The following is a 15,579-nucleotide window of genomic DNA, read 5'->3' as shown; positions in this document are numbered from 1 at the left end:
AAAAGACTGCAACTTAGGAGATAAAGATATCTACTTGATTTAAATATATTCTAGTGGATTTAGTCCTCATCATGTACATTATAAGTGCATCATGAAGGGATCTTCTAATGGTCAATATGAACAGCAGGCCTGATTACATCAAGAAAAAGCTGTTGCAATGTTTATTTTCCCGTCCCTAAACAGGAAACAGAAGGAAATCCACATCTGTGATTCACCATACAGCGAGAGAAGTGGACTACCCTGATATAGACTTCAAAACTATTAAGTCCTTGTTGAGCCAGCTTGTACAATTTGATACTAAATGTATGCAAGGATGCCATCACACCTTGTTTGTTGCATATCTGGTGCTCAGATTTATTTTAAAGCTAAGTATGAAAAGACCTTCAGCGAAAAAACATCTGCAGGTTTTAAAACCCAATTCAGAAACTGGTTTTATATGATATGAAACACTCATTAATATCTGAGAAATCTGGGACTTATATCATCAACCAGTAGATGGATTTGACTTATCATTGTCGTTTATATTCTTGTAACACAGGAAAACATAATTACAGTAAATTTTAAGTCACATTATTTCAACATCTGTTAACTCCCAACGATCTCTTTCAGGGCCGAGGTCAAGTCTGGATACTTGTACTGAAATCCGGCCTCTAAAGTCCTCTTGGGTATGACTTTCTGGCCCTGTGTGAGGACCACAGCCCTCTCCGAGCCCAACAATGCATTCATGACGAAGCCGGGTACAGGAAATATAGTGGGCCGCCTCAGGAGCCGCCCCAGTTCTTTAGTGAACTCGTAGTTGGTGTTCAGGGTGGGTGCGACTCCGTTTAACACCTGTACTGAAGGGGAGGGGGTGTCTGCAGGGGGCTCCAGGGCGTGGGCGATGATCCCTGCTAGATCTGAGACGTGGATCCAAGGGAAAGGCTGTGTCCCGGACCCCAGGGTGCCCCCCAGGCCGAGCCAGAAGGGCAGCAGCATTTGCTTCATGGCACCGCCGTCACGACCCAACACCACCCCTGGTGGACGAAGCAGGAACAGCATGAAGTAATCTTTACATGTTTGTTCTCAAAGCTGCAGATCAGGTGACTTTACTGCATTAAAAGGGGAAATACACTGCTTTTTCTATTTAATGACAGACAATGAAGATACATAAAAGTATACTGATATACTTATTGATACATTTTTTGTCATGGATACTTGTTTTAATCAATCTTCCATTTCCGTCTCATCCACTACACTTTTTTAAATGTGTGTAAATGAGTGTAATTGAAAGTTATGTTGACTTGAATGACTACTTGACTTATATTAGTGCTACACTGTTTATCAGATGATGGGAAATGTTGGGGAGGAGGGGGGGGGGGGGTAGATAAGGTAAAAAGTAGGTGGATGGGAATAAAGGAGAAAAAAAAGGATTTACCTTTCTTACCTTTGTCCTTTATACTTTTTTTAAGTCAGTTGTCATGTGTGTAAATCCACATCTATATATGTATGTAAGTTAACTTTGTGTCATTTATTTAATCATTTTTGTATCTTTTAAGTTATTTAACTGTATTTTAACGTTCTCTTTGAAGCACTTCTACAACAAAAATGTACTAAATAAATACATTTGTCTTAACTAAACTATCACAAATCCACCTGCTTGTTAAACCTGTGCGTGCTGTGTGCGGTTTCATTTTTACCTGCCGCTGTTGTGATTTTCTATAAATGGATTATTTGTACGTACCGGGCCTGATGACCACTTGTTTGGTGTTTTTTGCCACATTCTCAGGCAGGAGTGCGGAGGCCTCCCACTCTTTCAGCAGTTGAGAAAGGAGGTCAAACGGTGACCATTCACTGTCTTCTGTGTACTCAGCTGTCAGACTGGGCCGGTAGCACGCTGAGAGTAAAGAGAAGTAAGATACATGACAACAAACGTCACTGTCTGTATTGTTTATCACCCGACTGCATTGAAGAATTTGAAGTTGCATCACTTTTACAGAGACGTACCTACAGCTGAGACCAGGACCCAGGAGCGAGGAGGACTGGAGGAGGCAGCGATAGCTTGAGCGAGAGTTTTTGTAGTGTCGATGCGACTGGAAAATAAATCCTTCTTGTAGCTTTCGTTCCACCTGAAACAACCGAAACAGATTAAATATTATAATATAAAGAATATAGAAATAAAAATACATTAAAACTGATGGGACACCAGCCTCAGTAGTACTTACAAACCTCCAACTACATTCAATTCAAGTTTAATAGAGTCAGGCTTTTTGTATTTTCGAGCTAAAACGATTATTTTAATAAGAAGACAGAAAATTTATTTGTAGCTATTTTGATATTGACTGCTTTATTCAATTTTCAAGCAAACAATCATGGTTTGGATGACAATAAAAGAATACAGAGACAGTTTTAGATTCTAGGTTTAAGCACATTTGTGGTTCGTTAGTTTATTGTGATTTTTGGGACAAACATAAAACACAACAAGTAATTTGGTGGATAATTTATGATTCAATCAATTTCTAAGCATAAGTGTTTAACGTTTGCTCATTTCATCTTCTCAAAAATCAGGTTCCCTTTCTTCTTAATTTACAGTCTAAGGGCTGCAACTAATCAGTATTGTCATCTCTTTTTTTATTATGTGTTTTCAGGATTTTTTTTTTTGCCTTTAATGGACAGCTAAAAACTAGACACATAGAAAAGAAACAAAGACAGAGAGAGGCAGGACTTGCAACAAGGGTTTCTAGCTGGAGCTGAACCAGGAATGTGGTGGTTATGTGGCTTACGCTGTAACCATTCGACTTTCTCAAATTAATCAATTCTTTCATTGGTCATTAAAATGTCAGAACATGGTGAAATATGTCAATCAAGGTTTCCCAAAGTCCAATCTGACGTCAACCCAAAGATATTCAGTTTACTGTCACACAAAACTTTAAAAAAACCCAGAAGATATTCACATTTAAGAGGATGGAGTCACTGAATTCGGAAAGTTTCCTCTTAAAAATTGATTCAAAATGATTGAGATATTATCCAAGTAGTTGCTAATTAATGAATTAATTAACAGACTAATTGTTGAAGCCTTAATACAGTGTGATCGTAACTTAAATATATTTTACTTTTGCATTGTTGAACATATAAAACAAGCACTTAAAAAGGCTCATCTTGGGCTCTGGAAACAAATTTCTGACAATACACAAGAGACGACAATGAAGAAAATAATCTGAAAATGAATAATTAATTTAAAAATGTTAGTTGTCGCCGTAGTTTATGTGTTGCTCACCATCGCAGTGGGTTCATGAGATTCTCTCCGGCCAAATTGACGGCACCTTCACACGGTGGGAGGCCTCTAGACTCTAATTCACCCTGCAGATACACAGAGGAGGAGAAGTACAAGAGTTTAAATGTGATGCTACATCTGGAGACAAGCAACAGTGAGCTCCAGTTTTACTTTAACTCGATCAAACTGAGATCGTACCCAAGTTATCTTCCCTGGACCGGGCTGGCGAGATATAATTGTGACCTCGTGACCTTTGTTTCTGAGCAGGCGAGTCAGCTCACGGCCCACGAAGCCAGATCCTCCTCCTGCAAGAGAGACAATGTAGAGAAAGAAAGAAGAAATCAGAGGAACCATGACATGCATGCATACACACTTTAATACATGTAAGGCTGCAGCTTACAATATTTTATTGCTGATTAATTGTTTTGGGGGCTGTGGTGATAAATCAATTAATCTATTAGTGGCCAATTACTGAATTAATCAACCAACTGAGAACTTGTTTGAGTCATTCTTAAGAAGGAAATGTCCACATTTTCTGATTCCAGCTTCTCAAATGTGATTTTCTGGTTTGTTTTGTCCTCTAAGGCAGTAAAGTGAATATCTTTGTGTTAATTGTTATGGTCTGAACACAATAACACATTTCAGGATGTCACCTTGAGCTCAGGGAAACAGTAATCGAGATTTTTCACCATTTTCTAACATTTTACAGACCAAACAACTAATTGAGTGAATACTGGACAGCTTAATAGATAATGAGAAATGATTGTTAGTTGCAGCCCTAAGCTTTTTGTCTATAAAGTGTAAGTACATTAGGAAGAATTGTCACTGTAGTTTCCACAACCCAGATTTGTGTCTTCAAATGTCATTTTGTCCAATGAAAAGTCGGAAAACCGAAAGATATTCAGTTTATAATTAGAAAACATCAAATTCTAACATTTAAGAATCTGCAGCAAGCAAATATTTATGCTTAAAATAAAATAAAAAGTCTAAAACAATTATTCATCAATAAAATAGCTGTCAATCAATTCTCTCAAGATAGAGCAATCGATTAATGGACTTATTATTGCAGCTCACATTAGATATAAACAGACAATGAAGGCACCACACTCATGAACAATGCGCATGCGTACAACACATGCTTACAAAACAGGTCTCTGTGCATTACTTAAGCAAACTTAGCTTTAAATAACAATAAAACACCACAGTGACACATTTAGAGGTCAAAGCTTTCATGTAGCTCTCTAGTGTAATTATAACTTTAATTGTAATTAACTCACTGGTTCGGAAAATGAACTTATGCCCACAATGCTAACATTATCTAACAGCTAGCAGGCAGCATTATGTCACTCTGACCTTTCTGCAGCTACTTTAAAATATAAACTTAACTCTGGAAAAAACTAACATACCTATTAAGACTCTCATGGTTCCCAAATTAGCGTCCAATGTTGACTTGAATAACGAGTGTGGCTGCAGGAGTCTCCGAGCTTCATGAAGGTGATGTTCAGAGAAGTGGCTGGGAGTTGTTTTGAGCCTTTTTGGACCAAGCGGAGTTCCGTAGCGGGTTATTACGTCATTTTGTAGTTTAAAGTAATTGTAGTTCTTAAGGCTCTGTGTTCAATAACGACCTTGTTTAAACACTTTTTCTATTCTAATCTATTAGTTATCTCTACAGTTGTTATTGATTTTTATTTTACATTAGTGTGTTAATGAGGCTTTATTAATGTTTTATATGAGAGGGTGCAGATGCCTAAAAGCTAATAAAACTAAAGCTAATAAAATTGAATCAAGTTTAATTCATATAGTTTAACTGTATGAAACCAGTCATTACAGTTCATAAATAAGAAAAAAAATTTATAATCAATATTTAATCATTTCAGTAGAAAGAAAGAAAAAGAAACTAACTAAATAAAGGTAAAAGTGAAAGACATATTCAATTAAAAAAAATTCGGAATAGATTTTGATACCAGACCAACTTTTTTATACATTACAGAGACTCAAAATAATGATTTTTATTTCAATTAAAAATAACAAATGATGGGGTTGTTCTGGGATATTTTGGCTTTGTGGATATGAAACTTAAACAAAATAAAAAAGGTTTACAGGGCTATAAATATTTATATTTTGATACACAAAAAAAGGAAATAATACCTTTTTTTCAATACAGATCTTATGCGAAGTTTTCCAAAATACAACACAAAGTGAGCAATTAAAAAAGAAAGAATAATCCTCTTTATTAGTTCATGGCTATCTTTTTTAATTAGCTTTTTATTTTTTTAATCTTATATATGTTTAAAACAGATATAATCTTTATTTTTATTTAATTTTAATTTTATTTTTTTTTTATTTCATGTTATCATTTTAATTTATTTTATTATTATTTAATTAATTAATAATTGTATGATTTTATTTGTATTTCATATTATTATTTTATTTTATTTCGTTATTAGATTATTGTTATTTTATAGTATTATGTATTTTGTTATTATTTTATTTTATCTTATAGTATTATTTTATTTTATTATTATTTTATTATTATTGTATTAATTTATTTCATATTATTTTATTTATATTTTCAGGCTGTGTTATTGACCCGGAAGCTTCCTGCCTTGTGACGTCGGACAGCAGCAGACACCACGTGGTTTAGATAAAGAGATAAATTGAGCTGCAGCCTCATTAACAGCCTTTCTCTCTCTTTCTCCTCCTCGTTGCGGGTCGTTGGTGGTCTGTCGTGTCTGAAAAGAAAACCAGCGTGTGTTGAAGCTTCATGCACGGTACATTTTAATCTCCTCCTTCATATTTATCTGAGTTTATTTGCAGCTGATGTGTTTATTTGTCTTCTTGTGGTTTTTTTTTTTACCTCATTTCCGCCTTTTTTATTGTGATTGCTAGCTGCTTCAGTAGCTCCAGCAGACCACATGGTTGCTACTAATGAGCCATGTTTGACCTTTTTTTAATAATTCAGACTGCTGTTAAAGTTATAATCTTGCACCTGGATGCTGTTTTTAGAGTCAAATGTCTAAATAAATGGCATTTTAATGAGGTACTACATGTGGTTTATTTAATTACATGAGCTGACCACAGGCCTCAATCCTGGCTTTGGTTTCTGGGGTTAGTAAAAACAAAAGTGAAATCCTGCTGCACCTTACTATGGCTGCAACTATCTGATTAAAGGGCAGATTCGCGCTTTTTTTTATGAAGTGTATTGAAAACACAGGTGCTTAAATGAACTTTGAAACCTGTTTTTTCTTGCTGTAATCTTTCCTCTTGTTAATATTTGAAGCTAATATGAAGCTTCAGCTATCCAAAAGGAGTCAAATCAAGTAGATATCTTTAAATATTTGTCTTTTTAGAGCCAAAGTTCCTTTTTATGTTACTATACTTCATCACAGCTCAACAGGGAAACACAAAGAGGGAGTTTGGTGTTAAAAAGACTGTAAATGTGGCAGATATATCCACTAACTCAGTCTGTTGAAGCCTCATATAAGCTTCAGATATACTTTTAGATGCATTTTTGCACAGAATAACTAGCTTTTAGCCTCCATCACTTACATTGAAAGCACATTTGAGGATCTTTCTTTATAGCCAGTATGAACAGGAGGGATGATTTACAGCTATTTCACTATTCATTTGGTCACCTGTTTTAAGATTGACTTGAAAAATTGTGAATTTCCTGATTAACCGATGAGTAGTTTGGTCTATAAAATGGCAACCAGTGTTCCCCCAAAGCACAGGATGCAGCCTAAAATGTCTTACCTCTACTAATGGTCCACATTTAAGATTCAGTTAGTCATAAAAGACTAAAACAAGAAAACATTAACATTTTATAAGCTTGAATTTGAGTATTGGTGTTTTAACTCAAAGTGACTAATAGATTTATCACAGTAGCTGCAGATTGAATTTAAGTCTGCATGAGTTTTTTTTCTGGTGCCTTCAGTTCCTTACAGTCAAACCTTAATGATGAGTTGCATGTGAGTCCGTGTTTCAGCTGAACCTCATGATTATTCTTTCACTGCACTGATGGGTTTGACAGAACGATGATAGACAGGATGTTCATGGTTTGTTCTGCAATTGAGACTAAATGTGTTTGTTTTTTTTTCAATTTTTTTAGGACTAAACATCTGGACTGGATTGATCTCTATAAAGTTAAGGTCAGTATCTTTTTGGTTGTTACATGTGCTGATAACATGAAGATGCCCATTGCTATAGAACAATCAATAAGCCTGCACTATATATGTAAACTAGGGCTGCTACTAGCAACCATTTTTATTTCTAATGTAAAAAAAAAAAGGTATTCATAATTTCTTAGAGGCTGTGTTTAATGTCTTCAGTTGGCTTATTTTGTCTAAATAACACTCAAATATGAAGTTAATCTGTCATTTATGAGAAGGAAAAACAGAAATTGGACATTTTAGAAGCTGCAGCCATTAAATGACAGTGATCAGTGATTTTTGAAAGTAGCTGCATATTATGAATCCATTTAATCATTTTAGCTTTAATATAAAAGATTCAACACAGCAAACTCAGATCAACTCATCTTTGTGTTTTTACTCTTACAGGTAATGTGAACGTGTGAAATGCATCCAACGCTGGAACACCTCAACTTTGAAATAGTGTAATTTTATAAGCACTTAAGTAAAATGTTATCTATCTTGGCATGTGTTCATTTGTAGGATAATTTTATATCAATTAAGTCTCCACATGTCTGAGCCTTAACTCCCTAATTAACAGCATAGAGGTTTCTTGCACAACTCAAACTACTAAGGTGCATAGAGAAGGAGGGAAAGTCAAAGCTCAGCAACATTTGTACTATAGAATAACTTTTTAGATAAACATGCATGCAGCCAATGTGTTATGATGACCATGATTAAAGACTGCAAACTGGAGCTTTGACTTTTTGGATTTTAAATCCCAAATTATACATATCTAGTCAAGTATTATGATGCATGGTGAATTAATTGTATGTATTAACCTTAACGATTAATAAAGTGTGTTGTGGGAAAATGTGTTGCCTCTTATCTTGTATATAAATGAGGTTGTAATGCGCAGGTGCTTCATAAATAAGTCCAGTAAATGAAACCGCAGTGGTAAAGACTGATGGGTATAATTAAAACTTAAACACTAAACAGATGAACAATACAAGTATAATTGGTTTTAAGTAGGTAACTTTAATCCAGTTTATTGCATCTTTAGTTAAAATAACTTGAAGCTTTTTTGACTCGAGTTTCAATATCTTTTTTTTTTATTGAACAGCATCAGAGCATGTTGGATCATTTATTTAAAAAAACCATACAGTGCATAATACTGTTAAAGGTCCAGAGATGAAGCTGTAATCTTGAGTTAAGCAGAAATACAAAATGCTGATAAGGATTGATAGAGGTCATGAAAAATTTATTATACAAAGCGAAACATGATCCAGAACATTCAAACTTAGTCGGATAAACTCTCCCACCGTAAATTAAACTGTTCAAAGCAGTCTTAAAAAATATATACTTTATTTAGATTTACATTTATGGACAAAATCACTGAAAACTTGTTGAAATGTTTTTATAAAGGCAGGTGGGACGGAGGTGGACGCTGAACAGTGATCACATGTCAGGAGTCAAGCTGCAGATTTATAAAATAGTGGTGAAGTGATCTGAACTGTGTGGGTTTGAATATTAACCAGATTCTGTTCAGACTGTGATGCGTTCAATGTCTCTACAATACAATAATACAAACAAGTGTCCCAGTTCCCGATTTGACTTGAACGTGTCTCAACCCTCCTGTCAGCCTCCCGGGTTAAATTGACCCCATCTCTTTTGACTGTTCTTTCCTTCCTTCCTTCCTTCCCTCTTTCTTTGCTCCCTTCCTCCCTCCCTCTCCTCTCCTCCCTTCCTCCTTACTCCTTTCCTTCATCCCTCCCTCCCTCCTTTCTTCCTTCCTCTCTTCCTCCTTCCCTCCTTACTCCTTTCCTTCCTTCCTTTTTTCCTCCTTACTCATTTCCTTCCTCATCCCTTCCTCCTGTCCTTCCTTGAACTTGAACTGAATAAAGGTTTTTATAAATTTATCTGAAGGCTTAGTTTATTAGTTTATTACTGGAATGAATGAGTGAATGTTCTGCTGTTTGGGAACAAGTAGTAGTTAAAGTACAGTGTTTTCTGGTAATTATATTTGCCTTGTTCAAGTGTTCCTACTCCGTAAGGAACACAAAAAGTAAAAAAATAATATAATACAAATATTAAGAGTATTTACAGTCCTGTTATACAGATCAGGTCCAAGAAATTAATTTCTCGCGCCTGCGCCTCCGACATTCAGTCAAACTGAAAATGTTTCAATGCGTATCTACAAAGCTCTGAGCTAGTGCTTCGGTTTGTTCTGTATTTAATTAAAGGACGAGTTCACAGTTTTTTCAAGTCTGTCTTAAAACAATCAGGTGCTCAAATTACCTCATCTTTTTTCCACAAAAAATAATCCCTCTTTGTTGATGGATAAAGGTTTTCTGTTCAGCTGTAGGAGCTAAACAAAAAAAGGCAATTTGACACAAAAAAAACAGTAACGCTGAAAAATATTGACTTGATTTGACTAATTTGGACGGCTGAAACTTCATATTAGCTTCAAATAGACTTTTTTTTAACACATTTTTGTGGATTTTGCCTTCCATCACTTACACTGTAAGTACATTATGAAGGTGTCTTCTAATAGTCAGTATGAACAGGAGGAATGCTTGAAAAAATGTGAAACTCTCCTTTAAACACAGCTCATATGTTGCCTTTAAATGTCGTTTTAGAGCGCTCTCTTTTACACTCAAAGTTCATTCGACGCCCCATTTTGTGCGGCACAATTTGCCGAATTGGAATCAGCGTTACTGGTTCCCATTGTGTGTTTTCCTGTGAACCGACTCTTCTTATCTTGGTCTTGTGAAATGCCTTCGAAGAGTCGAGCCATGAAGGCGAAGCCATTCTGTCTAATATAAGACTTTGCAGCGAAGGTGTAGAGGACAGGATTGGCACAGCTGCTGATGAAGGCCAGAGCCGACGTCACCGCACGACTGGATTTAGCGATATGATCCAATCTGCAGACAAACAGAACATCTTAGACCCCAAGTAAGTACATTTATTAGTACAAATGTCATTTACTGCTGTATACAAGTACAAATCTGAGGTACACTTGAGTATTTACATTTTGTGCTACTTTATATACTTCGCCACATTTCAGAGGCAAATATTACTGGATTACATTTTTTTCCACAGCCATCGTTACTAGTTACTTCAAATCTGAGCCTTTTTTTTTTTTTTTTTTTTTTTTTTTTACATTTGAGAAATAAAAACACCCTGTACACATTTCTGTTAGCTGGGTTTTTCCTAATGTGACCTACAGTATACAAAAATGGAAATAAAAATGTTTTAAAAAAATGATTTTTGTGTACTCTGGATCACATTAGGAAGTCATTTAAGTCTGGCTTAAAGACGAAGGAAGGAAAGGAGGGAGAGGGGAAGGATGGAAGGGAGGAAGAAGGGAGGGAGGAAGGGAGGAAAGGAAAAAAGGAAGGGAGGAAGGAAGGACGGGGAAAGAAGGTAGGAGGGAGGGAGGAAACAAGGAAGGAGGGAGGGAGGAAGTAAAAGAGGAAGAAAGGAAGGACAGACGGAAGGAAGGAAAGAAGGAAGGAAGGGAGGAACAGTTCAGTTTGACCCAGGAAGACGACACAAAGGTTAATAGTGTTATTTCTCACACTGTATCGGTGAAAGTATGAAAAGCTGTTACTCACACTTCTCTTGTTGATGAGTTCTCATCGTACCACTCAGCCGCCACCTTAAAACAAACCGACACAAAGTCACTCAAAAGGTCACGATCATTTATCTAAAAGCATGTCGTGAGATCCATGATGTTAGACAGAGATACTCCGATCACACACCTGTATCATGTTGATAACGTGGTACGGCAGCCAGAAAAGGCCAAACATCACCACAATAGCCAGGATGAACTTCTCGCTGCGGACGTTACGGCGGAACTTGGTTTGCCTCAAGCGTCTGAGGATGAGGACGTAGCTGGTGATGATGACTGCGTAAGGGAGTATGAATCCTGCCACGGTCTCAAAGGCGTACTGAAACCTCACCTGCACAAAAAACAAAACAAAACAGATGTTCACTTTAATGACAGCGTGGACTTCTGCGGGACATGAACAGATCTGTCAAAACGCAGCAGAGCAGGCAGAGAGCGAGAACAACATGCAGGAGCTTGTGTTCATTCATAAAACAAAGCTGATACTTAACAACTTTTATGCAAAACTGAGCAAGTCCCTGCGTATATATACTTGTTAAAAGGTTTCAGTATTTTTGCCATGGCATGTTTCTAAAACCCAAGTGTCGTCTCTAGAAGTCTACTCGAGGAAAAGAAGGAAATAAATGTTCAAATCTTAAATGTAGGAGTAGTAAGAGAGTCTTTTAAAGGAGCATTTCACTGATTTAGTATTATACTTCATTAAATCGATGCAGCAGAACCAGAGATTACCCACATAACAAGTGACTTAGCTTGAGGCAATTTATAAAACTTCATGCAGCTCCCTCTGAAGCCACGGAAAAGGCTTTAAATAACTTAGTTCCCATGCACAGTAGTATTCTCCAGCAGCTGCAAACTGCAAACTGCAGACTTTAATGTGTAGGAGAGGTGTTCTCAAAACAAATGCAGTTTTTTAAAATGTTTGTTTGTATGTTGTTGCCATATTTGTGGTTTTCTTTTCCTACTTTCCGTGGAACATTTTAGCATTTAAGGAAGAAGAAAACAATGCACTATTTGGTAATGAGGAACTTGATCTCACTAATCTCTTACAGTAAGTTATAATAATGTGACAGAGATAAAGTGCAATATCCGCTTAATTTACTTTATGTCCTTTATAAGTAATATCCAAACCATTCGACTACTTTCTGCTAATAATCCCACAATGAAAGGCTCCAAAAAGGTTAATAATTTTTCAAGTTGGTCTTAAAACAATGATCAGGTGTCCATAAGAACGCTGAAATAGATTTACCTCACTCTCATCATTCCTTCTTTTTAAAACTCGCTTTTAAAATAATCTCCTTCAAATGTTCAGTGTAAGTGCATTATGAAGGGATCTTAAAAGTTTTTTAATAGTTATCATTTGGGCACCTGAGTATTGTTTGAAGACAGACTTTAAAAGTTGCGAACTTGTCCTTTAATTCAACTATTTACACTTGTGCTTTTCCATCCTTCTAATGTCTAATTTTTAAGTCCTGTTTTTTCTTTTTTTGAAGGATTTTACCAATAAATCAAGACATTTTTAGTGCTTTTAGTGCTTTGAATTTTCATTGAAAGCACATTTAAATCATATATATTATGTATATGTGAATATAACAACATATCCGTCACTTAGTATAAAAGGAGTGTCTGAAAAACAAGCAAACAATGACACCTCACATCAGCCAAAGTGTAGTTCAATGTAATTAAATCAAAATTTAAAGGCAATAATGTAATTTTGTCAATGCACAGTGCTTTTAACCTTCATATCACATCTCAGATAATATATTACTCTTGTAAATAATGTCAAGATTATTTTATTATTTTATTATATATCTTTTACTATTATCGTTCTGATGTTATGTGTTTATTCTTTTCTCGTATTGCTGCTCTTCTGTTCTGTTTTACTGTCCACATTGCTGCTGTAATAATGCAAATTTCCCCATTCCTTCCTAATAAAGGAATGTCTTATCTACCTTCTTGAATTGACGTCACGTGAATGCCCGCATGTCGTTAACACCTGCAAACACTCATCTAACAACTATCTGACCCATCCAATCCATTCGAGTCTGTGCACGCCACCGCTATGATTCCTCAAAAATTAGGATGTGGGATGTGGGATTAGTCATTTGTTTTCTTATTGAGTGAGATGATTAATATGACTCATGAAGAAGAAAGCGGTATCGAGCTTGTCATCCAACTCTTTACAAGAAAGCTAATAACTGTATTTACTCTACTTACATGCCGAGGAAGGTCGTGTTGGGGCGCACACACCAGTCTTGTTTTATTCATCTCGTCTTTGTCTTCTCGAATATCTCGAAACACCAAGGAGGGGACTGAAATGACCATCACCAGCACCCACATGCAAATGAGCACCCTCAGCACGATCTTCTTCCTGAACAGAAAGGTCACTTTCATCGGAAACACCACGGCCACCAGCCGGTGCACGCTCATCAGCATGATCAGGAAGATGGAGGCGTACATGTTGGCATTGCAAAGGTAGAACAGGATTTTACACATGGGGTCACCGAAGACCCACTGCTGCTTGGCCAGGTAGATGATGAAGAAGATGGTGAGGGCCATGATGAAGCCGTCGGCACACGCCAGGTTGAGGATGAGCATGGTGGTGATGGAGTATCGTTTGGCCCGTGCCAGGATGCTCCATATGATGAACATGTTGCCAGGGACACCCAGGAGGAAAACCAGGCCGAGGATGAGGGCGCCCAAGGCCGTGGAGAAGTCATTGCTGACAACGCTATCAAATTCATGGTTTTCTGGAGTTGTGAAATTTTCCGTAGGAGGCAGTAAGGTTGTTCTGCTGGTCATGCTAGGAGTTTTTGATAATGAGGACATAAATAAAGTTAAAACAGAGTCAATAAGCTTTAAAGTTCAACGTTACTTTCCCCCCTAAATATTCAAAGTCAGAGAAACATGTGGATGCCTTTCTGCAACTAGACTGTTTGTTCAGAAAATCTCAAATACTCAAATATTAAAGAAGAAAGAGGAAGAAGAAGAAAACCTTTAGCAAAATACGGTTATTTACTTTCTCTTTGAGACTGAGGCGAAGACATTGATATCAAGCTAACGTCTGTGTTGAGCGGGAGACAGACGGTGATTAGCTTAGCTTAACATAAAGACATGTTTACCTGACTCTGTCGACAAAGCCTACCAACAAATATAAAGTGCAGCTGAGTCATTATATAACCATTTTTTAACCTGCGTGAAAACAAAAACAACAATTTTTAGTTTTAGGAGTTACATGTTGAAGCTACTGGCAAACATCAGGGTGCAGTATAGATTTTATTGTAACCTTGTGGTTGTCATTTTTCCTGTTCAGAGTCTAAAATTAAAACCTTTATCACACATTATCTGGCAACATGTGCTCTGTCCAGAAACACCCCTCAAAACTACTCGACGGACTAAATGGAGTAAACCCTTACTCATGAAGAAATAGCTTCAACTCGAATCTCCCTCCAAAACCCTCCACAGCTTGGCTACCAGAACCTCTAAAGCTAGTAGATAAGTACTGAGGCATTTTCTTCTTCTTCTTCTTCTTTGCCCATAAGCCCTGTTGTTCTTGTTTGTGCACACGTTAAACAGATGAGATACAATGTTGTATTTAATGAGTCTGGTAGGCAAATTTTAGACTTTAGACCAAGCCTGGGTAGCTATTTCTCCAAGCATTTAGCGTTTATGCTAATCTGTGCTAAACACATCCTAAACCCTTACTCATGAAGAAATAGTTTCAACTCGAATCTCCCTCCAAAATCCTCCACAGCTTGGCTACCAGAACCTCTGAAGCTTTTATATAAATCATATTTAATTTGTTTGTTCTGTGCACAAACAGAAGTAGAAAAAATTACAATGTGCGATTTCAGCGGTAGATAAGTACTGAGGCATTTTCTTCTTCTTCTTCTTCTTCACCGACAAGCCCTGTTGTTCTTGTTTGTGCACACGTTAAACAGATGAGATACAATGTTATATTTAATGAGTCTGGTTTGAATCTTTAGACCAAGCCTGGGTAGCTATTTATCCAAGCATTTAGCGTTTATGCTAATCTGTGCTAAACACATCCTAAATCCAGCTCTCAGTCATGAAGCATATTTCTCAAATGCTAACCTTTTTCTTATAAATGCACAGTATGTAATTATCTCCATCAGTATTTTTCCACACTTCTTAATGTGCAATATTGTTACTAAATGCCTGTGTGATGTGGACTGTGTCACTCTTCTTTAAAGTTGACAGGAAAAAGATGTTAAACGTTAATTTCCTCTTGAAGGAAATGATTTCTAACTGCATGACAAAAAGAGGTAGTAAAAGAGAAAAGGCTTAGAGTTAGAGTGAAAGTATGCAGGTTGGTGTAGTCATTTCATATCTAGTTCAGAGATGAGTTACTTGATCCCTGACAGTACCTACGTTTAAAAAATGAAGATGACGATAGAGAAAAATAGTTCACCATCAATTGAAGAATATGCAGTAGCACATATTTGCCCAGTGATGATGTGTTTACAGAGCTAGAGGACGGCTGCCATCCTGACGTAACCTCTAAAATATTTCACATCAGACCCTTTGGCCAAACAGTGTAGCTCAAACTGAAA

General features: G+C 36.6%; 2 protein-coding genes across 2 annotated transcripts; both read right to left on the bottom strand.

Moving 5' to 3' along the window:
- Window positions 1-246: 246 nt before the first annotated feature.
- LOC128368978 (epimerase family protein SDR39U1-like) lies at window positions 247-4,767 on the bottom strand. The gene is made up of 6 exons (XM_053329915.1): window positions 4,657-4,767; window positions 3,449-3,555; window positions 3,254-3,336; window positions 1,984-2,105; window positions 1,721-1,873; window positions 247-1,013 (listed from the first exon to the last, which is right to left on the bottom strand). Exons 1-6 carry the CDS (start codon window positions 4,670-4,672, stop codon window positions 586-588), a joined length of 909 nt encoding a protein of 302 aa, XP_053185890.1. The 5' UTR covers window positions 4,673-4,767; the 3' UTR covers window positions 247-585.
- A 5,266-nt stretch (window positions 4,768-10,033) lies between these two features.
- Window positions 10,034-13,807, bottom strand: ltb4r2b (leukotriene B4 receptor 2b). Its single transcript, XM_053330794.1, has 4 exons — window positions 13,223-13,807; window positions 11,142-11,342; window positions 10,995-11,038; window positions 10,034-10,301 (listed from the first exon to the last, which is right to left on the bottom strand). Exons 1-4 carry the CDS (start codon window positions 13,805-13,807, stop codon window positions 10,034-10,036), a joined length of 1,098 nt encoding a protein of 365 aa, XP_053186769.1.
- Between the last annotated feature and the right edge of the window lie 1,772 nt (window positions 13,808-15,579).

Source organism: Scomber japonicus, chromosome 12 (assembly GCF_027409825.1).
Source record: "Scomber japonicus isolate fScoJap1 chromosome 12, fScoJap1.pri, whole genome shotgun sequence".
NCBI classification, from domain to species: Eukaryota; Metazoa; Chordata; class Actinopteri; order Scombriformes; family Scombridae; genus Scomber; species Scomber japonicus.
Note: the sequence above shows the minus strand (reverse complement) of the source record. Positions and strands in the feature narration are given on the sequence as shown.